The sequence below is a fragment of the Protopterus annectens genome, chromosome 1.part2 (genome assembly GCF_019279795.1).
Source record: "Protopterus annectens isolate FY-2018-M chromosome 1.part2, PAN1.0, whole genome shotgun sequence".
Lineage (NCBI taxonomy): Eukaryota > Metazoa > Chordata > Ceratodontiformes > Protopteridae > Protopterus > Protopterus annectens.
Genome location: NC_056727.1, coordinates 591,001,169 through 591,025,542, shown reverse-complemented (window position 1 = coordinate 591,025,542; position 24,374 = coordinate 591,001,169). Strand labels below are relative to the sequence as shown.

The 24,374-nt window shown below is 37.4% G+C and overlaps 1 protein-coding gene across 1 annotated transcript in view; it reads left to right on the top strand.

The window, feature by feature from the left end:
- TAF1A (TATA-box binding protein associated factor, RNA polymerase I subunit A) overlaps positions 1-24,374 on the top strand; it is a 650,793-nt gene that overhangs the window by 99,414 nt on the left and 527,005 nt on the right. The window contains exon 4 of the mRNA XM_044057862.1: positions 17,234-17,364. Within this exon, the coding sequence (XP_043913797.1) occupies positions 17,234-17,364 (131 nt within the window). The remainder of the gene's footprint in view (positions 1-17,233; positions 17,365-24,374) is intronic.

The window sequence follows — 24,374 nt, the reverse complement described above, 5'->3', positions numbered from 1 at the left end:
ACACAGCTACTTTAGATGGGAGAAACAATTTTTTCATCAAAAAAGAGGCACTGCAATGGGGTGGTTTTTGCCCCCTCATATGCAGTGGTTTGGTTTGTATGGGAGTTTTTGAAAATCAATTTGTATATACAAATTTTTTTTTTAAGGAAAATGTGGTATATTATGGAAGATTTATCGATTTAATTTTTGTATGTAAAGACAAACAAGAAGATTTTTTTCAAATTTATGGATGATTTAAATAAAACAGAACATGGCTTAAAGTTCACACATCAAGTAAGCTGGACCAGCATTGTGTATTTGGATGTTTAATTATATGTGAATAGGAAGAATTCCATACAATTCAAGCCACATAGAAAAGAGACTGCAGTCAATAATTTCTTACATGCAGAAAACATGCACCCCCCATACTTAATTAAGCCCTTGCCCCTAGGGGAATTCAGACATATTTATTGTAATACATCGGAAGAGGGATTAAAACAAAAGTATTTAATGGAAGAAACTGAGATGTAGGCGTTACTCAGAAATCTTTTTCCAGGATGCAAATGATACTGTTTTAGGGGTTCATAAAGGTGGAAAACAAAAAGGAGGATATTTAAGACAAAATAAATACAGGTAAAGGGGGCTATCAGAATGAAATTGAGAAGGAAAAATGATTTTTTGTGACAGTTTTCTCCCTTTTCTCATATTGTTGAGTACATTATTAGACAATTTTGGTGTATGGTAAAAGAGTTGAATGTAGGACATCTTTTCACTGATCCTGTATCTTTTTCTTAGGGTAGATATGGTAATTTGAAAGAAATATTAAGTGGGAACGGTTGGGAAGTAACAAAAACAGATAAAGTTGGCATGCATTCTCGTGGCAATTGTATGGTTTGTAATAGGGTGAAAAACCTTGATGGATAGAAGATTAATGGGCGACATTCTATTGCGAGAGAAGGCTTCCACTGTAATTCACAGGGTGTTATCTACATAATAGGTTGTGGCTGTAAAAAGGTGAACTGGTATGTAGGGCAAACTAAAAGGAAAGTTAGTTAGGATTATGGAACACTTGGGGGATATAAGAAAGGGGAATAGCTTAAAAACAGTAGCTGAGCACTTTTTATCTGTACATGGGGGTGTAGTAAAGATCTCTTTTTAGTGTGGTGGCACATCCCTTTATGGCCAATGGAGGAAATTTTAGATACAAGTTCAATAAACTAGAGTGTAAATGATAATTAATTTTAAAACACTTCAACCCCGGGTCATGAATATTGATAGTAATTTAACCCTGTAAAATGTTGGGACATGAGGGCTGTTGGAAAAATGTTTTTTAAATGACTAAAAATTGTCATCTTTTTAGTAATGTTTAGGATTAAATATGTGATATGAATTAGTTTAATGTATAAAAAAAATAGAAATGTATGGGTTGTAACAATTTTGTGATTTAAAATGACTTATTGCAAGTATTATTTTTAGGCTGAATTTGCTATGCTCTTAATGTATTACTGATGCTAATTGTATTGATTTAGCTTAATTGCAGCTGTTTGATTGTGTAAAATAGGGGCGTTATTAGATGTAAGTGTTCCTTGAAGGCGAAAGGTCGAGGTACCAGAATGAATAAATCTGTTTGAGAATTTTTCACCCTGGTGTTGTGCTTCCTGAGACTCTGCTCATTTTCTCTGTTCTTGCTGTCTTAAAAACTTTGTCTGACAGAAACCTCCAGCTTTTATTGCCTTCCCTCTCCGATCAAGCCCTCCTAATTAAAGAGGCTCCGCTAGAGTTGGATCTGTCTCTCTCTCTCTTTCTCTACACTTTCTACTTATCTTCCCATTCTTACAGTAATCTTTTTATGGGGATGACTACATGCATATTTATAGATCAGATCCCTCCCATGCAACAGTTAAAAACTACTAGAACAGGACCTTACCCAGGTTGACATCCGTCTAAATCACAGACATGTTATTCTTACATACTAAACCAATGTTTTTAGGAACCAAGAAAAGCTAACCTGTACTCCTAAAAATTGGAAAGTACAGGTCAGTGCCACCAGTTCTGTTGAGATCACTAATAATTTCCGATGTCTAAGAATGTGGCTAAACCAGACATTAAACTTCCATAATTGCTTGAAAATAACAAAAGCGGTAGTAGTTAAATTAGTCTTCTGTTATTTCTTGTCCTCAGAAGGTAGATCAGCAATTGGAAAAGGGTATTACTTAGACAGTTTGTGTATGGCCTTCCCCTCATAATAGCAGTCTCAGAGATAAAAATGTTCCCCCCTGCAGCTAGTGTCTAAATATGTTGGTTTATAACTTTTGTCCCATAAAGTACACGCGTGTAAAATTTTACCATAACAGTAGATGTCCTCCTCTTCACTGTTGCAATATTCTAAACAGAAGGGATCTCTCACTTATGGCAGCCTGACACTCGGCCAATATACAAAAGCCTAATGATGTATGCGCCGTACATCACACTTGTGCTCTCCGCACAGAACATAGGGCATAAAAGTGACATATGGACGCAACTACCTAAAACTGAATTGCTCCAGAAGAGAACAGTCTCCATAGGACAAAGGAGTCCATGCACATACAGTAGACAAAAATGCAGAAGAAAAAGAGGAAACCCTCAGTCAGAAGGGAATCTTTAAAAAAAAAATGGAGAAAGGGAGCAAATACTGCAACAGTGAATAGAAGGACATCTACTATTATGGTAAGATTTTACACAGCTGTACTTTGTCCTTTTGTATCAGTGTTGCAGTATTCTAAACAGATGGAGTAAAAATGCTGAAGAAACAGAATGGGAGGTTGAAGACTGAGAAGACCCCCTCAACAAACCCATATAAAATGATTTCAGCAAAACTTGCTCTGGTCCTAGAAACCGTATCCAAGTTATAATGTTTAGTGAAGGTAGCTTCAGGATGGAAGTGGTGTCCAACCCCTTAAAGAAGGCACCAGAAGAGGCAACAGCCCTAGTGGAATGAACTGTAACAGAAGTAGACAGAGATTTGCCATGAAAAGTATAACAAAAGGAAGTGGTCTTTAAATATCCAGGAGGAGATGGTTCATTTAGAAACGGCCACACCCAATGTCTGGGATGAAAAGAAACAAAAAGCTGATCAGACGTACGAATGGCTTTAGTTTTATTCATTTAGTACCTGAGCTGTCTGCAAATCCAAGGTATGTAGGACCCTCTCACTAGCAGATTGAGGAGAAGGGAAAAAGGAAGGGAGTTGTACTAACTCATTTACTACCTTGGCATAAAAGAGGATTAGTATGAAGGGACCCGTCCCTGTGAAAAAACAAAAAAGGAACCTGGTCTAAAAGAAGGGGGGTGGAAATGTCAAAAAGAAGCAGGTTTATCAGATAAAGGAGGCTTCTTGGCTACAAATATCTGAGAAGCCTTCACAGAGGGGACCTGTCTACTGCCCTTGCTGCCCTTTGAGGCCTGGTGGGATTGCCTGCTGACAAAAGCAGATCTAGAAGGCTAATTCCTCTGGAACTTGGAGATGGGAGAGAAAAAAGTATGCTTAAGGTCCTGCAAAGCATTGCCTTTCTTTTGAAGCGACTTGAACATGTCAACAGTAGCAGTCCCAAAAAGATGTTTATTATCCAAAGGAGCATACAACAACTTAGCCTTAATGTCTTCATGCAGAGACTGGAGATGAAGCCAAGAATAACGCCTCATGACTGACCCAAAAGCCACAGCCTTGGAAGAGGCATCAGCAACATCATAGCTATACTTAAGTGGCAGGCCACTTGAGAAGCAGAACCTAAAATAGATAAGGCAGATCATTTGCCTTCAGGATCAGGGAGGTCAGAGGTAACCTGACAAGCCTGAAGATTCACAGCCAGAGCATACCTGGTCATGTGGGTCTGGTAATTAACAGCCTTAAAGGCCAGAGTAGAAGCAGTGTAAACTTTCTTACCAATCCTCTTCATTGCCGTACTGTCCTTATCAGAAGGCATAAGTTTGGAAGAGGGAAAAAGCTTAGAAGGTTTGTCAGAAGAGACTTGACACCACAGCATGATCAGCAGAGGGACATTTAAATAAAAATTGACAATCCGGAACCTCTTAGAACCTTTCAGGTTTCTTAGGAGCAGGAGGCTGAGAATCGGGAGATTTGGAAGCAGCAATGAAAGTATCTAAAAAGGCAGTCAACACAGGAAGAATTGTCGGTTTGGTTTAGGAGGTTCCACCTGAAGCAACTATTGATATCTTCTCTGAATATCAGACACTTGAGAAGAATCCCACATCCTTTAAATTGTGTCCCCAAAGGACAGTTCCACAAAAGGAGACTCTGAGCTAATGACGACTCTTCATCAGAACCGTAAGCCAAAGGCGAAGGCATCTGTGAAGAATAAGACAAAGACCCCTCATCAGATACTGAATCCTCATCTCAGAAATCCAGTTCCCTTAGCCATTTAGAAGGGGTAAAGATCCAAGAAGGCACAGGTACCAAAACCTCTTGAGGAAGCTTTATGGCCATCAAGGCAGAAAACAAGCCCTGAGTGAACTCTTGCCATTCCTTTTGAGGATCCTTGGGATGGACTAAAACATGCTTCATTTTTTTTGTCTTTTCTAGGAAAGGACATCAGCCATAACAAATACTGGAGGTTCCGACCCTTGGTGAGATATTCGGTAAAGGAACCCAGAACCTCCTCCCTGACAAATATGTGTGTAATCCCTCTAGGATCCTCCAAGATAATCAGCCATGGTTCCCCTTCAACATATGGAGAAGGTGCCTGCAAAGCCTCAGAGGATGTACGAAAAGATAGATCCATGCCAACCTGTAATGGGGTCCTGGCAGAGGAATCTGTTGTAGACGCCGAATGACCTACATAGCTGTTACCCACTACTAGAGGGATGTTCAGTGGAGGCTGAAACAGCTAAAGAATCCAAGTCTTCTAGGCCTTCTTCCTACCTAGTTGGGAATACCTTGGGGTTAAAGGGTTCTGCCATGGTACCCTGGGCTAACTGTTTTAAGCCATTGGTTTTCAAGATCACTCCGTCTAAAACTGGCTGGAACTTCCCCAACATCTAACATACCTGCAACTAACCACAGCTCATAAGCTAATCCTATAAGCCTTTTAGCTGTCCTGGCCTCTCCTCTCTGTTCACCTTGTATCACCCAAATTAGACCTCTGCAATCAGTCGATCAAATGCTCCTTAATGTAGCAAAACCTAACCTTTCCGCCAGTCAAAGGTGTTGCCCATATACTATAGCAAAACTATGGAATGCTCTCCCCCCTTCAGTTAGGTCTGCTAGCAACCCTGAATGCTTTAAGACTTCACTGAAGCAATACCTGTTCTCCCATTGGCTATGTACATGTTCCAACACTGACTATATTAAAAAAACAATGTTCCTAGCCTTCCTGCTTTTTCTCCCCATCTCACTCACGGCTCAGACTCCTCATATGTACATTCAGTGTTTCCAACTCACAGAGTCCAATATGTACCCAGGACGTCGGAAGCATACGCACTGTACTGATTTCAGTACAACTCATTTAGAAGGGGGGGTAGCTTTTTAAATGTTTGTTTTTCGTGCTTTACTGCACGATGACGTCAGCCAATCGGAATGGAGCTCACCGCGCATGTATTTCGGCCGTTACACTAGCGGGAGAGGATTCAAGTGTTTTGGATGTAGGGTTCAAGCGTTATGGACTATTTAGCCGTTACACGAGTGGGTTGGTGAGTTTTGGGTGTAGGATTCAAGCGTTATGTTTTGGATGTAGGATTCACGCGTTATGGAAGACCCAAGAGGGTTGGTGAGTAATATAGTGTGTGTGTGTGTGTGTGTGTGTGTGTGTGTGTGTGTGTGTGTGTTTGTTAATTTAACAAAATTCCAGAATTTCTTGGGATTAGAGTAAGAATAAGCTGAATGTTTGACCTGCATTACACTGAAACACGCTGCACCTTTTGCACCCATGTATTTAAGACATTACACATTTTGTTCATGATTTCATTATCATATTGCATTTTGGAATTATAAAGTTTATCTGGTACTAAGCATATTTTGTAATCCTTCAGAATGTGTATCACTAGTTTAAGTAGTATTAGTCATGCGATCTGTATAACGGCAAGTAATCCTTCACTTCTGGCCGGACACAGTCAACTGCAAGACATTTGGCATGAGGGGCAGATGTTACATTTGACAGAGGTGAAGGCTATTTGTCTAAAAGTCAAATGGCTGGCAATAGCTGTGCTTGGGTGTGCTGACACCATTCAGCCCTGAGAAGCAAGCAACACTTATTGAATGAAAAAGACAAGCAATATATTTTTGTATAACAAAATTAATTGGTCTGTGTTAAATGTATATAAATACAAGTAATGATACAGTATTTCCTCTGAACTGTTGGTCAGCTGCATGCTCATTAAAGATAACAATGTAATAAGGATTTACTGAGTCCCCTATTTGTATAATAACCATTCTACAGTAACATTCCTTTCTAAAGGCATATCTGGTACATATTTCATATTAACAGCTATTGGCTGTAATACACACTATATAAACCTTCATCAACAGATAAAAGAGGTAGCATATGTTCCATAGTGTTGGCAAATGTAGGAAATAAAAGCAGACAAATAACGTTAATACAATTATGAATGCATGTGGAATATAAAGACAGATGGATTATGTAGACTTCTGGGAGACGGAAATAATGACAACTGGTCTTGTTATTCTAAAAGAAATCAAAATAATCCTTGAATCACAGATGTTAAGCTAAGGGAGGGATGGGCCAAGAAAATCAGAAGACACATGTTTGGCAACCAGGAATCTACTCCCGGGTATGTTCCAAGGGAAGTACGCCACATAGAGCCCACTGGGAAAAGGCCTGGGCACAGACTAAGGACATGCATATCTCAGGTTGCCTTGGAACGTCTGGGGATGATATGAAAACCTGCTCTACTGTACTCCTCTTTCTACCACCACGATTTTCACTAGGACAAACAGTTTAGAAAAATGGATGGATGAGGCTTTAGATTGTTTTTCTGGTATTACATAGTTAACATATTTTCACTTAAGATTTTTATTTCCTTTTAAACTTGACAGCTTATTGTTTAGTATTTGTCTTTTTGAAAGGAACAGAGAGCACTAGATTTACTGTCAAAACAAGCATATAGTATGCCCTTTATTTCTGTCTTATACGGACAGAAATTGTATAAATTGCATTATATTTAAGTCTTGGATCTTGGAGGGGAAGCAGCAGCATCCTTGAATATTTAGTGCAACAATTAGGATGTTTAGTTTTCTCTTGCACTACAATATGTCACAAAAAATAAATCTGGTTGATCCACCACTGGGCCACTAATCAACAACTTAGCCAATATCAACTGCCAGCCTTATCCATCATATAAAGATGGATCACATCATTACTTTCTGACTCAGGGTATTTGTAGTTAAAACATTTTCTTAATTTGGGGTCCTTGGCCATGATTGTGTTTAGTTCTGATCATTAATACTGAGATAAAAATTGAGAAACTAAGGTATTACATGAAAAAGTAATCACCATAGAACTGAAGTAATAGTTTATTGTAGAAGTACTATGGAAGCATAAAACTACTGTCCAGATGTAAAGACAAGTCAAGGATTACTCAAAATAGTAAAGTATCCCAGAATAACTGGGCAGACAGGCACAGAAAAGAGCTAAACAAATTAAGGATATAGTTTGTTTGTTTATTAATTTCTTTCATTTTATAACTGATTCAGTGCAGTAGGTTCACGGGACCTGGTGTCATAAACAAATATGTGTGTGTGTGTGTGTGTGTGTGTGTGTGTGTGTGTGTGTGTGTGTGTGTGTGTGTGTAAATGCCCCAGGTGGGATGTACTGGTGATTAGTCATGGTGGTGTGGTAGGGAATACCTCAGGCTTGAACCCTGTACCTTGTATGCAGGTGTTAAAGACCTGAATTCCCTGCCCACCACCATTTGTAAAAAAGTTGCAGATTTTTGCCTCATATTTGATCTGATCAATATCTGTATCGTATCTGTGGTTTTGAAATATTGCAATGCTTGAAATTTGATGGTGAAGTGGTAGCAACGTAGCATTGATGTCTCACAGCTGTAGGTTCTTGGGTTTGGTTCTTGGCTGGGGTGCCTTCTTTGTGGGGGGGTGTTTGTGTGGGTTTGCTTTTGTGTCCTCCCATGTTACAAAGACATGTCTGCATTTTTTTTCCTGGGCCTCTGCTGAGAATTGTTTTTTTTTTTTTTTTTTTTTGTTCCAAGTCAGACTGTCCTGATTAACAAATTGGCATTTAAATTTCAGACTTCAGGTTTCTGAATGTTTACTTCCTTACATATTTGATGGTGCAGTGGCAGTATTGTTGCCTCACAGCTATAGGTTTTCTGGTTTGATTCTTGGCTGGGGTGCCTTCTGTGTGGAGTCTGCATCTTATCCCTGTGTTTGTGACATAGTAAAACAATGTTTTATTCTAGCAATAAATATATACTAACACAACCTTTTTTATAGCAATTTTTTTAAGTTTATGACTATTTGAAATTTGTCCTTATTTTTGGGACTGTAATACCCTATTATTGGCTTTGTCCAGGTTTTTTGTGCTAAGGTTGACAACTATGGCAAGAACTGAATTCACTGAATATGTTTGAGGGCTGTATTCCCTCATTGCTGGGTTTGTCCAGGTGTTTTGTGCTAAGAGGTTGACAGCTATCTATGGTGAGAACTGAATTCATTAAATGATAGCCATTTAAGTTTCAGTCTTCCTCTCTTTCAGAAAGCAGGTGATTTGGCATAGTGGTATGTTGTTCTGACTATTTTGCACAGTGACCTTGGCAGTAAAATGTATGATGGTAACACAGCATTTTATTTTAGCAGCTTTCCAAGATTATACAAGCAATGTTTAATGTGTTCCTGTTTTTTGCCCTTTTGACCCACCCCAATAAATTTGGCTTTTTCCAGACTTCTTGTGCTGCGAAGTTGAGATGTAGTTGAGTATTGCGTAGATTTTACAAGGAGCTGAGAGCTGCAGGGAAAGAGAAGTTTAGTGCTGATTATGCTAAGTCGGCTCACATTACTAGTAGCACAAAATGTTGTGTACTTGCTTTTAATGAAGAAGGTTGTTGGTTCTACTCCCATAAGGGGTGAATGCTGCTGTACTGAAAGTTAAGACACTAACTATGAGCCTGTTATCAGTTTGCCATCCATTTCCTATTGCAATATTACTAGCTTATTATTAATGTAATTTAGGCAATTTATTCCTCAGGGGCATCAGACACTTTATTTTTCGGTGAAGTCATGAAATATAAAGGTGATTGCTAACAGCAACCTCTTCATTAGTTAGATTTATTTAACGTGGAATTATTTAGATGACTTTTTTTACTACTTCAGAGATTGTGCATATTATTTACTGATAATGGTGGACTGTAAAAGTTTGACTAGACTTTTATGATGGAAATGTTCTGAATTGGGCAGTTTTGTTTCATTGTTTACTGGAAAAATGTTCAAAGCAATAGGAAGGTGTATCAAAGAGCACATGTATGTTTCATATGCAAGGGGCCTATGATTTAAAAGCAGCCCAGAATTAATTTTTATCTGCCACGGGTAAAATGTATTTTTCTTTGAATGTGGGTTTTAATGTTGTTTCAATGAATGTGAGTTTCAAGGGCAGAGAAGTTTTAATGCCAAGTTTGTTTAGCAGATGCCTTAGTGTTTATGCTGTAAAATGCAAAATAAAACTTTCAAATGAAGTTCAAATCATCATAGAAGTAAATCAGTATGCACATTAGTGTTTATGGTAAATGGAGTGAAATAGCAAAGTAATGGATCATTGGAATGGCTGCAGGGGGAGGCTCCATTCAACCATGGTTTTGTGAGGGGGAAGGGCGGCAAACTTAGACTGCCCCAGCTGAACTATACCTCCCAACTGTCCAGATTTTCAAAGAATGAATAGATTTTTTGCTTCTTATTTTTGGTTTGTTCCTCAATTTGTGGTTTTCTGGCAAATGATTTAGGAATTAAGTCACTAAATAATGACACACTAGTTTCAGACTTTATAACCTTCAGATAAATGCATGCTAAAATAAGACCTGTTGTATCAACTGTCCCAGTTTATACAAGAGCAATTTTTAGTACTGTTTATATGTTCCCTCAATATATTTGGCCTTGTCCAGATTTATTGCATTAACAGGTTGAGAGGTACATGCAAATAAATTGCTTTATAGAATTAGGCATAGCCAAACCTCAACTGTCCCTGATTTTGGCTCAAAATGTTGCTCTTCCCCTAATGATCCCTCCACAAAATAGCAATTTTGGAAGAAAACATAGAGGGTTTACTTTACTTTTATAAATAACTGTAATGATCAGAGTTATACATTACTTTTATTTCAGAAATGCATGTAGATTCTCTAATGTTGTCAGCTGCTCTAAGTTAACTGTGCTCATATTAAAATGGTGTCCCTCCTTTGACAGGTTCCCAGCTGTATTGTCTGGCAATTTTATATTTTTGCATCACATTTTTGGTCCGTTTTTCATAAAATTGCAGATGTTTTGGAGGTTGGTTATTCACCGTTCCTGGTAAGTTTTTTACTTTTCTAAAGAAGTACTCTTGTTTCCCTTTTTTTTGTTTAATTATTCCTAAGTTAGTGTAGTTTATTAAACTCTATCCCGACCTATTTTTCTTCCGTTTTCAAAAAAGAACTTTTTTTTAGTTCCCTTGGGCCTTAGGCCTTCTTCCCCTAGGAGTGTTTGTGTAGTAGTATGCTACTGCTTGATTGTATTTTTAGTATACCTTTACTATAATTGTGTTTTGACAGGGTATAACTGGGTGTTGGTGTGTGTGTGTGTGTGTGTTGTTTTGTGTTCACAGAAGAAAAAAAGTCTAAGAAGCAGATTGATGCTGCTGTCAAGAGTCGTGATGTCAGACAGCAGCTTGAAATGTCTCTCACAAGGTGGCTCACACTCTTGTAATCTGTGCTGGGCCTTTGTCTGTGCTTCACTCCTGTGCTGTCAGCGAAGCCTGAAAAACAAGCTCATGTCTCAACAGGAAGCCCTCCATTTTCTGGCAAATTAGTGGCAAATTGTTAAAGACTGAAGTTAGAAAATAATGCAGACATTTCAGTTTCAGATTTCATACCTTTCAGAAAATTCGTACTGATGCAAGACCTACTACTATTCTATTATCTTTCTAAGTTTATAAGAGCAATATTTAAAAAAAATGTCCTTATTTTTGGGTCTTTGCCTCAGTTTTATTTATGAGTTTGTTGCTGTAAGAGGTTGAGAGGTGGTGTGTGTGTGTGTGTGTGTGTGTGTGTGTGTGTGTGTGTGTGTGTGTGTGTGTGTGGTAGGTAGCATACCGCTCAACTGTCCACATTTTGCAGAATGTCCAGATTTTTGCCCCATATTTTTTGTCTGTTCCTCATAAATTTTGTGATTTTCTAGAAAATCATTGAAGGCTGAAGTTGCTAAATAATGACAGACATTTGAGCTTCAGACTTCATGTCCTTTAGAAAAATTCATATTAGCACAGATCCTGTTATTCTAGCAACTTTCTAAGTTCACGAGAACATTATTTAATATCTGTCCCTGTTTATTTTAGGCTTTGTCCATATTTCTTGCACTAAGAGGTAGGTAGGGGTGTGTGTGTGAATGAAACATCCTAGTTAGTGGTAGCAGGTTGTTAGTAATTTACTCAAGCTCAAAACCTGTACCTTAGTTACAGAAAACAAAAGCATAAAGTCTCTACCCCAACTACCATGCTGCATTTTTCAAAGAACTGACATTTCAGGTTAATTTTCAATTCAAGGAACCGAGTTTGAGTGAATTTATATTATATTAGTGAAGAGGCATTACAGCGAATGCCTCTTCCTCGACACTAAAAGAGCGAACCGTGAATTACGAGAATGGCCGTAGCTTGGCTGGGGAGGGGGGTAGCAGTTTGAGAGCTGTCAGTACAAATTTGAAAATCCTAGCTACACCCCTGATATGTACTACCCAGCCATACGTAATGTACTATATCAGTTACCTACCATGTCTTCTATTCAGTCTTGATGCCTATATAACAATAGCTCTAAGGCTGTCCCTCACTCTCAGAATCTTTAATCTGCTGCTGTCCATCTTCCCCTCTCTACTGCAAAACTGCAATACTGTATTATTCACACATTTACTATTATCCCATGTCATCAGTTGTATTCTTGTTCGTCTTGCATACTTAAAATCTAACATCTGTATAACTAGTGTTATCTGTTTTATTGTATCAATTATTCTGCAATGTAGTGTTCTGTAGCATTGCTGCTATATTTCTGTATTTTGATTATGTAGCTTTATCATGTTTGTTTTTGGAGCTTTTCTCCCTGGACCTGTACTGAAAATGGGTTCACCCTGGCCCTAGTAGACCTCCCGGTAAACAAATGCAAATGAATAAATAAATGGCGGGGAAGACAAATGGCTTCTGAGTGTCTTTGGCACAAACGTCTTACAGATACTACAAGAGGTATGGTTGTGGGAAGCACGCAAAAAAAAAAAAGACACTGTTAGTGATGATCCTTATGGGAATCTGCCTCCCACACTGTAATTCTACCCTTCTTGGATGACATGAATTCTAGGTAGCAAAATCAAGTAGAAGACCAAAAAAAAAAAAACACTCCAATGAGGCACTTATCCAGTGGCTAAGTATTTAGTATAGCAGCAAGATGTTCAGATGAGCTAGCAATAATGGTGTTCAAACTGGTGGCATAGAAGTTCTGGGTAGTTGTGTCCGTAAGTCCCTTTTATGCCCTACGTTCTGTGCGGGGAGCGTAAGTGTGATGTATGGTGTATACAAGATCATTAGGCTTTTATATACTGGCAGTGTGTCAGGCTGCCCTGAGCGGGGAGATCCCTTCTTTTTAGAATACTGCAACAGTGTTATAGAAGGTCATCAAACAGCACTGTGAGTACTTTATTAAACCAGATTTCTTTTTATTAGCGGAGAGCAGACTTACTTGGATTCCTCCTTTTATAAACGTATATTGCATCTTTTTTTTTTGTCAGGCAGAGCCACTATCTGACACACGTAGTGCTGTATAACCTTGGGTAACTCAGAGTCTTATTTTGTACCCCTAACAAAAACGTGTCTGCATTGACCATAATTTTTTTGCTTTTAACTTCTAGAGTTTGGGAGCTATGACCTGCCTCGAAATATACCATTTTTTTAAACGAGCAGAAAATGCACCTGCTCCACAATTCAGCCTATTAATTGTAGTAAAAAAATTGTAAAACTTAAACTCTTCTTTCGGTCCCAATTCTTTCCCCAGCCCCTCAAAATGTATAATATTGGGGAATTTTTTTTCTCCTCATTGCTCCTTCTTTCGGCAGTGTTCTGAGTATGCAGACTTAAGTCCCAAAATGGATGTATTTCACTTATGGTTCATAAAATGTCATACTTTGCAATATATTACTTTTCCATGTGAAGGTGCTTAGTAATGTGGAATATTTTACAATTTCGGCTACTGTTAGCCCTGTGTAATGTTACATATACTGTACATAACATCACTGTTTTTCTACTATTTGCTGCGGTGGTACTGTGTTGCAAATGTATATTGCTCACTGTTCTGGTTTGTCGGCTGTATTGTGTTACTGTGTTTTGTTTCATTAGTTTGTACTTTTGGGCCGAGTCTGAAAAAAAGGTCTGCCTGAGTCCATACTGTACTACTGTTACTCTTGCAAATTTATTGCATTGTGTTTTGCTGTATGGTGGATAATTATCTGCTCTCAGAAGTAGTTCTAAGGGGACAACGATACCTTCATTGTTTACTTGTAAAAGATTTCCTTTGTGGACATATTTGCTGGACTTGGTCATTAGTTCATACATTCATCAACAATGCTGCTTGCGACATGACTTCAGAGTTTGCCTTCTTTTAGTATTGTGATTAGAAAATTTGACTTTCTAAGCTTTCTCCTTTTGGAATTTCTCTGCTTTTAGCCACCAGAAAATTTTAATGTAAATGGGTGGTGTTCTTATGAGTTAACATACACCAAAGGTTTCCCAATATTGCATTTAGCACACTTGTACTCACCATATTTTCTGTGAGACCTCTGCAGGAAATGCTTGCTGTCCTTCCATTGCCCCCATATGCTTAGATGGCCTTTGTATGTATTGGTTGTGGTTGGAGTTATTTTGTTTGTTTCGTTAGCAGGTTGTGCTTTCTTATTGGAGAGAGGTTGAACTAAAGAATTAAGGATTAGATGCACTCACCTAGGCCATCAGGTAAGCATTGGCATGAGGTGTTCACCTCTGAATGTTGGAACAGGAGAGAAAAGATAGCAGAGCTGAGGATTGGCATTGTATCCTAATGCTGAAACTGAATAAAGTGACAGTGATTTTAGAAGATCCACATAGGACAGATGCTGAATACATTGAATTTTCCTTATGAGGAACTTTTGTGGTCTCTCTAATTTCTGCAGGTGCTTGGAAAGGTACACACCAAAAGGGGCTTTGTACTCAATTATTGCCTTGAGGGAAGAGTGCAAGGAGGTTATAACTTTTTTCTTATGAGATGAACAATATAGAATGCCCTTAACACTGTGGAGACATGGTGGTCAAAGGTAAGGTTGCTTTCAACCTGTGTGCCCAGGTTTCTCACCACTGAGTGCATACTTAAGGTGTTGCTATTGATGTGGTAGTTATCAGGAACATAACTCTTACTGAAAGGGTTGCTGATGCATTTTTTTGCATTGAGTTTAGGCCATGACTTCTGCACCAATCATTTGTTTGTGCAAGACCCTTTTGTAGTATGTAGACATCATTTGGAGATTCTATGACCGCTCCCAGTTTGCAGTCATCAGCAAATTGTCAGCCATAGACTTTTAGTTTTTGCTTGTACTTTGGAGAAATATATTCCGAACAATAGAGGTCCCAAGACTGATCTCTGTGGAGCACCACTGATTACAGGTCTGTTGAAGGTTGATTCTGCTATTTTGACTATATGTTTTCCATCAGTGAGACCTTTAACGACCCATCTAACGATATAAGGGTTGATACCTAGCTGGGTGAGTTTGTCAATGATGCCTGAGTTGGGGATAGTGTCGAAAGACTTGGCCAAGTCTAGGTAGGATGTATGCACCGATTTCTGCTTGTCCAGAGCTTTGGTGACTGTCTCGAAGTCCACCAGGTTTAACAGGCATGATCTCCCTTTGACATATCCAAACTGTGTAGGGTCAAGTGTTTGGAGATGACCTGCATCTTTGTTGATTTAAGATCTTGATGATTTTCTCCATGGCCTTACAGATAAGGCTAGTCAAGCTAATAGGTCTGTAGTTTCTTGGGTCAGTGGAAGCACCACCTTTGTGCAGGGAACAATGGTGGCCATTTCCCACCAACTTGGAACCAAGATGGTGCTTATACTATGATTGAAAAGAGTATCCAATGGTGGTGCTAATTCTTGTTGGAGCCAATGTAGGATGCAGCCTGGGATGTTATCAGGTCTCATAGATGCTGTGTATTTTGCCTTAGAGAGGATATTTACAACCTGCTGTTTAGAGGACACAGGGTAGGAGACAGGTGGTAGATATGCCATGGGGTGCATGTGGTGGTGATAGTATCCTGTTGGCCAACACGTTCTGTGAAAACTTCACTCCCCTATGTCCACGGGCTCATTTTATGTGGTATCATTAACTATCAGTTCCAGAAACAATCTGGGCCTTTCCTTTTAAGTTACGGATGTAACTAAAGAACGCCGTATAGTTGTCCTTAGTTGAGGAAGCTAATTTGTATTTGTAGTTTGCTTTGGAAGACTTCACAAGAAGTCTTATTTGCTTGTTTAAGATGAGGAGGGAGTGTTTCCAGTTTAGGGCTCACTCCCTCTTACTCTTAGACACCACTTTCTTCCTCTTATTGTAAAGTCTGTTAATGGCAGTTGTGCACAAGGCAGGTTTGCTCTTCCTTGAGTTGCTTGTTTTGGTCCTGTCAGGTGCGGCCAAAAGCATTGCAGTTATATAGGTGTTTGTGTAAAGCATTGGTCTAGAACTTTGCATAATTGCCAGTTCCATCTGAGGGGGGAGATGCAGTCAAGCTGTTTATATCATCCTGTAAGAGGTTATAACCTACTTTGGAGAGTTTTTTTAGTTTAGTTTAGTTGCTGGTTGGGTGGGGGGGGGGGGGGGGTCAGTGTGATAGTTATTTTGAATGAGACTAATTTGTGGTCAGATCTCGCCATGGGAGACCTCACAGTGGGGATGCTGCAGTGGTCCCCCATATTGGTAAGCACGAGACCCAGGATGTTGGCACCCCGTGTGGGAGTGTCCACCAGCTGGTGTAGGGCATTGGAGTTAACGAAGTCGAGGAACCTTTGGCCAAATGAGTTTGAGCATGAGTAATTTACCCAGTCAGTGGATAGGTAGTTAAAGTCACACAAAAACATGTTTTTTTTAAATGTATCTTGATAGACTTAAGTAGATCCAAATAGGCAGAGTGGGTCTCCTGGTTCATGGAGGGGGTCCTGTAGCTGGCAATGACTTGAATAGGTGTCCTATCAACAGTTAATTGCACCTGAAGTATCTCCAGGGAATCGTACTGTTTAACCACTCTGGAGGTGTATTTATCTTTAATGAATATTGATACTTCTTTAGTTTTAATGCCTTCAGTTTGTGGTCTGAATGTGTGGAAGGAGGGATAAACCGGTATGGCTGTTGTGCTCTCCACAGCCTTAAACCAGGTCTCTGTGACTGCACAAATGTGTCTGTCTTCCAAGGTGAGGACTGCTTAAATGAGTGCAGTTTCATGTCGTCATTCATGTTGTTATACACTATGGTGAGCTGTTCCTCACAGATCAGCTGATGCACTGAGTCTGTGTATATTATCTTTTGGATTGTTTCTGTCGGAAAAATGTAAAGCCAGTCCTGGAAGGAAAAGAAATTCTTTGAAGAATTGTAGGGTATCATAAAAATATGTCTACCAGTAAGTGATTACTGAAATGGGGATTGTTGGGTTGGGTGCACATGATCTGTAGCATCAGTGCAGGGATGTTGTACTTGAATGGAAGGAGAGTTATGGTTCTGCAGATGTGGAGATTTCAGAAGAGCCATGTGAGAAGGGACCAGAAGAAATTGTTCTGACATTTCTGGAGTAGAGACCCTTGTTAAAGACAAGCTAAGATCAGCATAATGTTTAACATGCAGTTGTCAGAGTGTGTGTGTGTGTGTGTGTGTGTGTGTGTGTGTGTGTGTGTGTGTGTGTGTGTGTGTGTGTGTGTGTGTGTGTGTGTGTGTGTACATGTGCATATGTACCATTCAACTTTCTCATGCTTTGCTCTTTTGCTCTTTTGACAGATTTAGAAGACCACACTGAAACTACTGTTTCACAGGACTTGCACAATTACTTCCGTCAAGCATTTGTGACTATGCAAGAGATTTTTAAGAATCCAGGGGTCTGGGATCCCTTCGTAATAAGCTGTGTGGATGTAAGTTAATTTTTTTTAGAGCTTCGGTATTTCATTGGGCTATGTCATCTGACTATTAATTCTGTTGCTTGTGGGTCTCGTTGATCATTATATTATATAAAGTCTGTGGTAGCCTAGCCAAAACAGTGTGTGTCTGTTTTCAAGCTCATATATTACACTGTCAATTTCTAAACAGGCTGCCACCCTTTCCTCTGACTCTGTTTTTCATGGACTTTATTTGCCTGTCTATTTACAGTTTATTGATTGAGTTTGTCCCACTAGGCCAGTAGTCTTTTGCAGGGGAGACCATAGATGGTATTCATATTGACTAGGGACTATTTGGCCAGAGCACCGGAGAACTTCCTTTGTTCTTTTTGATGTTTTACATCCACCTCAACAGCTCAGGCAGACGGGGCTTCAGTTTATTCATATTATTTTGTTATGCTTTCTTTTTTCACCAACTGGAGTAGTTGTGCTTATTAAACAATGAAGTTGACTTAACCAGAAAACAAATGCACTTTCCCAGTATTACTGTGTTTGTCAAAGTCATCCTTATTACTCTTGGTCCGGATTCCAAACAAGTGCTGAGTTATTCTATATTTTAACATTTGCTTAATTTTTCCCCTCATGGTAACAGTGTATAAAGAATGTATAAATTGTTCAGTGCTGTATGCAAATTTGCACATATTACATCTTTTGCATTTGAAAGTCTTTAGTTTGAAAGATTTGTGTTCATGCTGTACATGAGTTTTTTTTTCCTTTTTTTAAACGAGAAATATCTTAATTTATCATGTGTGACCTAGGCAGTCATGCATTTATATAAATGAAAAACCATATTGTCATGATTTTAGTTGCAAACATTATACATCACAAACCATATTGACATAGTTTTAATTGGAAACACTATACATCACTTATAATCTAGCCATCGTCAAGTCATATGTTGCGTAGCTCATGCAAATTCTGCCTTTTAAACAGTGTACCTCCTCTGCATATGTTGCCACAAGTCTAATTTTTTTCTGTGTAATTTGCACCTACCCTTTTCTGAAGATCTCAATTCCAGTTGTTTTATTTCTGTTAATATATTCACCACTTCTAGTGAAGTTGGTTTAGATTTGATTTCCATTTTCTAGTATTTGCCTTTTTGGCAGCTACAATAATTAGACTAGGCAAGGTAGCTCAAAAAATCATTTCCTTAGTTACACCAATTTTCTCACCCAGTATATCTAACCAAGCATCTGCAGGGAATCTTTAAAATGTGTCAACTCAGTACAGTCCCAGAAAATATGTTCCCACTTACCTCTTTATTCAACAATACACCTCCAACATTTGCTGTCTACCCGAGGAAAAATTCTATGGAGTCTACTTGAGATATAAAAATACCTATGTAAACATTTCCAAGCAAAGATCTTAAATCTTCTAGACTTAGTTGTATATTTGGGAGACAAACGTATATCTCCCCCATTGTTTCTTTGTGAATAACTTGTACGGTCTCTCTTCCCAGTCCTTTCTAACTTCCTGTGATCACATAATAACTATAACTATAAGAATCAATGTTTTGTATGCTGTACTAATTATTCCTTTTTTAACAGTAGCTTCTGTTTTAGAGTATACTAAAAACTCTACAGTGCTGGTCTTTCGCTTAGGATCCCCCTATTTCTCTCTTGTCTATACTCTATATCAGGGAAATCTGTGAAATCTGTCTGTATAAATAGTGAGCTCTTCTCTTTCTCTTCTTCTCACCTTGTTACCTTTCCCTTCTAATTATTTTGCAATTTGTTGATTTTTTGCCCATCTTTTCTCACCTAATGTATTATGCCTATCCTGTATCCTAATTCATCTGTCGGCAGAATCTCCTTTCTCCAACCCCATGTTGTCTTTGTTCTCAGAATACTTTCTGCTTCTTTATGAATATAATATTCTATATGATTATTGTTATACTCCTTAAGCATCTGCATCCAAAATCCCATTCTCTCCTTGTTTCTTGAGCCCTCCTCCATTTCATCATCATAATCCCTTTCCACTTTGAATTATAGGTTTCTGCTTCTGCTATGTGTAGGAGCTTTAACTGTGTAGCTTTGAAATACACATTCAAATCTGGTAATCCCAAATGCCTTGTTCAATTGGAAGAATCTGCTTTATCCCACTTGACTCTTGCCATCTTCCCCTCCCAGATAAAATCCTTCATCTCTTTATTAATTTCTATCCAAAACTTCTCCTCTGGTTGATAAAAATATACCTGACCCATGTATAAAATTAAAGGGACTAAAAACATTTTAACTGCTTCTATCTTTTTATCCACATAAGAGCTTCCACTTTCTCAGTTTTTGTATCATCTTTTATTTAGTCTCTTCTCATATATCCTTAGCTGCCACACCAGAATCCTTTTAATCTGTACTCCTAAGTGCATCACAATTTCTGTCAAAAGCATATTGGTTGCTTACCAGTACAACAACCTTTTTAGCATTTGATTGTTCTATTTCTTTATCTAATTTCCTGTAGTATATTAACTTTCATTGTTAGCATAGCCCTTATATTAGGCATATGCATCTCTAAAACATCGGATAGCCAGTTTTTACAGAAATCAGTATACCAATAGAGGGTACGTTTGCCAATCTTTTTATGTCAGCAGTAATACATTGCAGCCTTAAAAAATCTTCCTTGGGGTGGCAGATTGAATAGGGTAAGTATAAACTAATGCACACACTCATTTTGTTAAATTATATCGGAAGTTCATTTCATTCTTGACACTCTGATCAAGGCACATATTACTGTCACGATATATATATCCATATAGCAGTGCTAACTGGAATAATAAGAACGGAGAGTGGTTTTTTTTTCATTTATTTGTGTAGTCTCACGGTTCCCAAATGTCCTAATCATTCTTTACAATTAATAAATCCAACCAAGATCAGGTACAATAAAGGTTATCCAAAATAGGCACAGTAGGCAGAAAGCAGCCAGTAGAAAAAATGAAGATTTATTGTCCAACAAGTAAAACCACCAACAATAAATATCAAACGTTCATATTCCTTTCAGTATAAGGTGGGAAACATTGAGCGCTTTCGTCTCCACATCCGGAGACTTCTTCAGAATAAAGTTTAATGAATTAGGTTTGCCTTATATACATATTGCACTGCCTCATTAATCAATTTGATTGTTAATTAAATTAATAATTTGTATCACATTCCTATCAAACAAATTATACTGAATAACTATCTTGCTTAATCTAATAAAAAATGCTCCTAGTAAGTTTTAAATTTTGAATTTGAATTGTTAAATTACTTTCAATAGGACATTCATTTCCTAAACTTCACATTTATTTTTATACAGTGATGGTGTAATGAAAATAAAATATAAAATAAAATACAAGTAGGCAATGAACAAATCTTCCATACTTATTACTTATTGCACAAGCCCTAACTGCATGGTGTCTCATCAAACAATCACTGATGTTGCGAATAAAGTTTTTCCTTCCTTAAAAAACATATGAGTGTGGTATTGTACTTTTTAAAAAAGTGTTCCATTTGAATTGTAACACTCTTAAATCAAATTTCATGACCATGTAAAAACCTACTTTTCAAACTAACAAGTGTGTATGTATAAAAATAAATATAAAAAAATATATAAAACATTGTATATATAATAATTTGTAATATAAGCCATGTAAATATTAAAATATTTCAATGTTTAAAAATGTATAAGTAATATAAATATATGTATGAATGTATGTACAATATGTATGAATAAATAAATAAATAAAATGTTTCTGTTGTAAAAAGTTTTGTGTTGTACTTTTAAGTATTAACAAAATCTCCTGTTCAGCCTTGAACTCGGGTATGTTTTTACTTCATTACTACAATACAATATTTTATTAAACTGAAGGTTAATACTAAAACTAAAAGCCCCTCACATCCTTGTTATTGTTGTACACCCCTAGTCAATTTGGGGTCTGTGGCTAAGATCTTCAAAGCTGGGGTGATGGAAATGTGGTCATTCAGGCCTTTACCACAACTTGTGTCAAGTCTGAGTTGCCATATCATTTCCCTATATTCAATCTTAGTTTTCCAATCACCCCCTCTATCCGGGTATGGTACCACCTCCAAAACCCAAAACTTGAAGTCGGCTTTATCACACTTAATAGCATGTCTGTATAATGCGTTGTTCTCATTATGCCTATTTATATCACGTGTGTGCTCATAAATTCTATTCCGCAGAAACCTCTCCGTTTTGCCAACATAAAAACTCTCACATGCCATACAAATTACTAAGTATACTAGGCCCTTAGTATAGCAACTACTATAGCTGCCGGCCACCAATTTTTGAGGTATACTTGCAATCTTCACCTCCTTCTTGTTGTATATGTATGAACATTGCGCACACCTTCCACATTTATATGTTCCTTGTTTCCTATTAGTACCCAACATATTGTTTCCTTTTCTTTCCAAAATGTTTTTAATGTTATGATTTCTCCTGTAACTAAACCTCAGTTTGTTCCTAAAAACATCCGTTTTAGTCGCTATGTTTTTGAACATATTCCAGGTTTCATGTATCCCCCTATTTAACCAGTTGGTTCCGTAATAATATGTGGTAGTCAAATAAGGTGTTACCTTCACTTCCACCTGCCTTCCCTCTGTACCGTTCAAATTCTGTTCAATACATCCAAAAGTTTGTTCTGCTTCTTGACACTCCCCACTTAGAAGGGGCTTGTATTCTTTACAATTAACTCATTCAAATGGGGCATATATACTATTCAGCTTGCAAGCCAAGGCAAAAGACAGTCCTTTGATTAGTACTTTAAAACTAATCTTTGTGATCATAATCTCATTGTTGTATTGAGAAATCAAATGATTGATTTATCAAAATTTTCCTATATAAAGCAGAAACTAATTTGGGATATTATTTTTTGTAACACTAATGCAACAGAATAGGTAAAAAAATAAAATGGAGCTACCTAAAGGTTAGGTGCTAGTAATAAAACAAATCGTATACAAATCAAATGCATACATAATTCAAAATGTATATATAATGAACAACTGGCATCAAAAATTAAATTCTTACAAGATTTTATGTTCACTTTACTGAGATATAAAGCCATATTCAAAGCTTATAAACTTGCATTAAAGATAGAATTCAGCCATAACCGTCTCATTTCTCCTATAGTTCACTTATGATCATACTTTAATGCAAGCAGGGTATGTAAGGAAATTCTTAAATAGTTTAGAAAATATCCCTCTTAGATCAGCATTATTTAGAACTGCTTTTTCCCCCTCAAACTAAAACAGCTCAGTACATTCCTTCGTCCTCTGTTTTAATGATTGCAGCTCCGAAAATGTGGGTATTCTTTATGTATTTTGGAAATGTAAATATTCCATATAGTTGTGGAATACCCTATTAACTAAGATTCAAAAAACTATATCTGAAATAAAATATGTATCATAAAAACTAACAATCCTGCATATCCCTTCTTCAGAGTTACATGAAAAGTAACTTATTTATGTTAATTACATACTTTGCTTTACTCAAATAATGTATCCCTTTATGTTAATTATATATTCTTCTTTACTAAAATAATGCATCTCCCAAAACTGGCAATATATTATAATTCCTAAACTGGAATAACTTCATAAACATGTCTGTAAAACATTCAAAATTCTGTCTATGCTTGGTACTACATTAAAAACAGCAGAACGTTAGAAAACTGACAGACATTTCTGAAAATACTTTTGTAATTAATTAAATTACAAGTATCTGTGAAATGAGCATATTTTCTTTGGTAATCTTGTTGGGTAGCAAACTAGCTGGAGTACTTTCTTCTCATTTAACTACAATACTTGTTTCGCTGTTAATCACATTAGATGTAAGTACTGGTGTGTTTAAGTTGAATATTTTACACAACTGTATAAAATTATATATAGGATAATCTTGCCATTTCATGCTTGTATGCAGTGTACATAGCTTATAAATAAGGAATAAGGGTAGTAAATATGTTAGCATTTGTTTATGTAGTGTCATTGTTGGTTAATTTTGGTATGGTGTTAAATTTTACTGATGGTTTATAACACATTTTGCGCAAAAAAAAAAGTAATCATTGGCAAGCATATGTGGAGAAATGTTAAACACAATACCTGTATCAAAAAGCTTGTCTGACTTGCAGCTGTAGGAGAAGCTGCATCTTCCTTGACTATGTTTATCATGTTGTGGATACCATTTCCTTGCATTGCCCTCTGGCCATTTTCTGACCGTTTATTCATTCTTTCAGCAATCTTTTCAGTCTTGACATAGTTAGAGAATGAAATTGAATGCATGCGTCAGCAAGTCCAAAGGCACTCAGAAAAAACAACACCACACACCAAGTTCCACTCAATAGATTCCCAAACAGTAAGCTTTCTTAAGTCAAGCAAATACACTTTCCAGGACTCTCATCATAGGGGACTCTACAAGTCATATTAATGCTCCTCTAACCAGGCTGAATGAGGTCGCTTATCTGGAACCACAATCTGCCAAATCAAGCACACACTCAAGTCATAACAGCACAGGTAGTAATATGATTACATCATAGTCCACGTAGGTGTAAATGACTTTAGATGTACCTCCCTGGACTTTATGAAGAGAGACAGTATTGAGCTCTCAGACTGTGTGTCTCAGACTGGTATTAGCATTGAGTAGCATATTGCCATCACTGAGGATGATACCACAATATCAACAGAAGATTGATTTTTGACAATTTGTAAGAGGATCCAGTATTAGTTAGCTTAACAGACCATGTTACATTCTCAAGCATGGTCTGCATCTGTTCCCTGTAGGCTTTTGAATATTGGCTAAAACCTTAATAATATAATGATATAATGATGATAATAACTACAAATAAATCATAATAATCTTGTCATACAAATTTAAAATCTTTTAGCTAATAAAAAACGCTTAATGTTAATAGTGTCGTTTAAACCAGGCAAGCAGTCAGCCTTAAGCCTGATCTGCGTTAGAAAAAGTTGATGACACATTGTTTAGTGGTGATTTCAAGAACCATT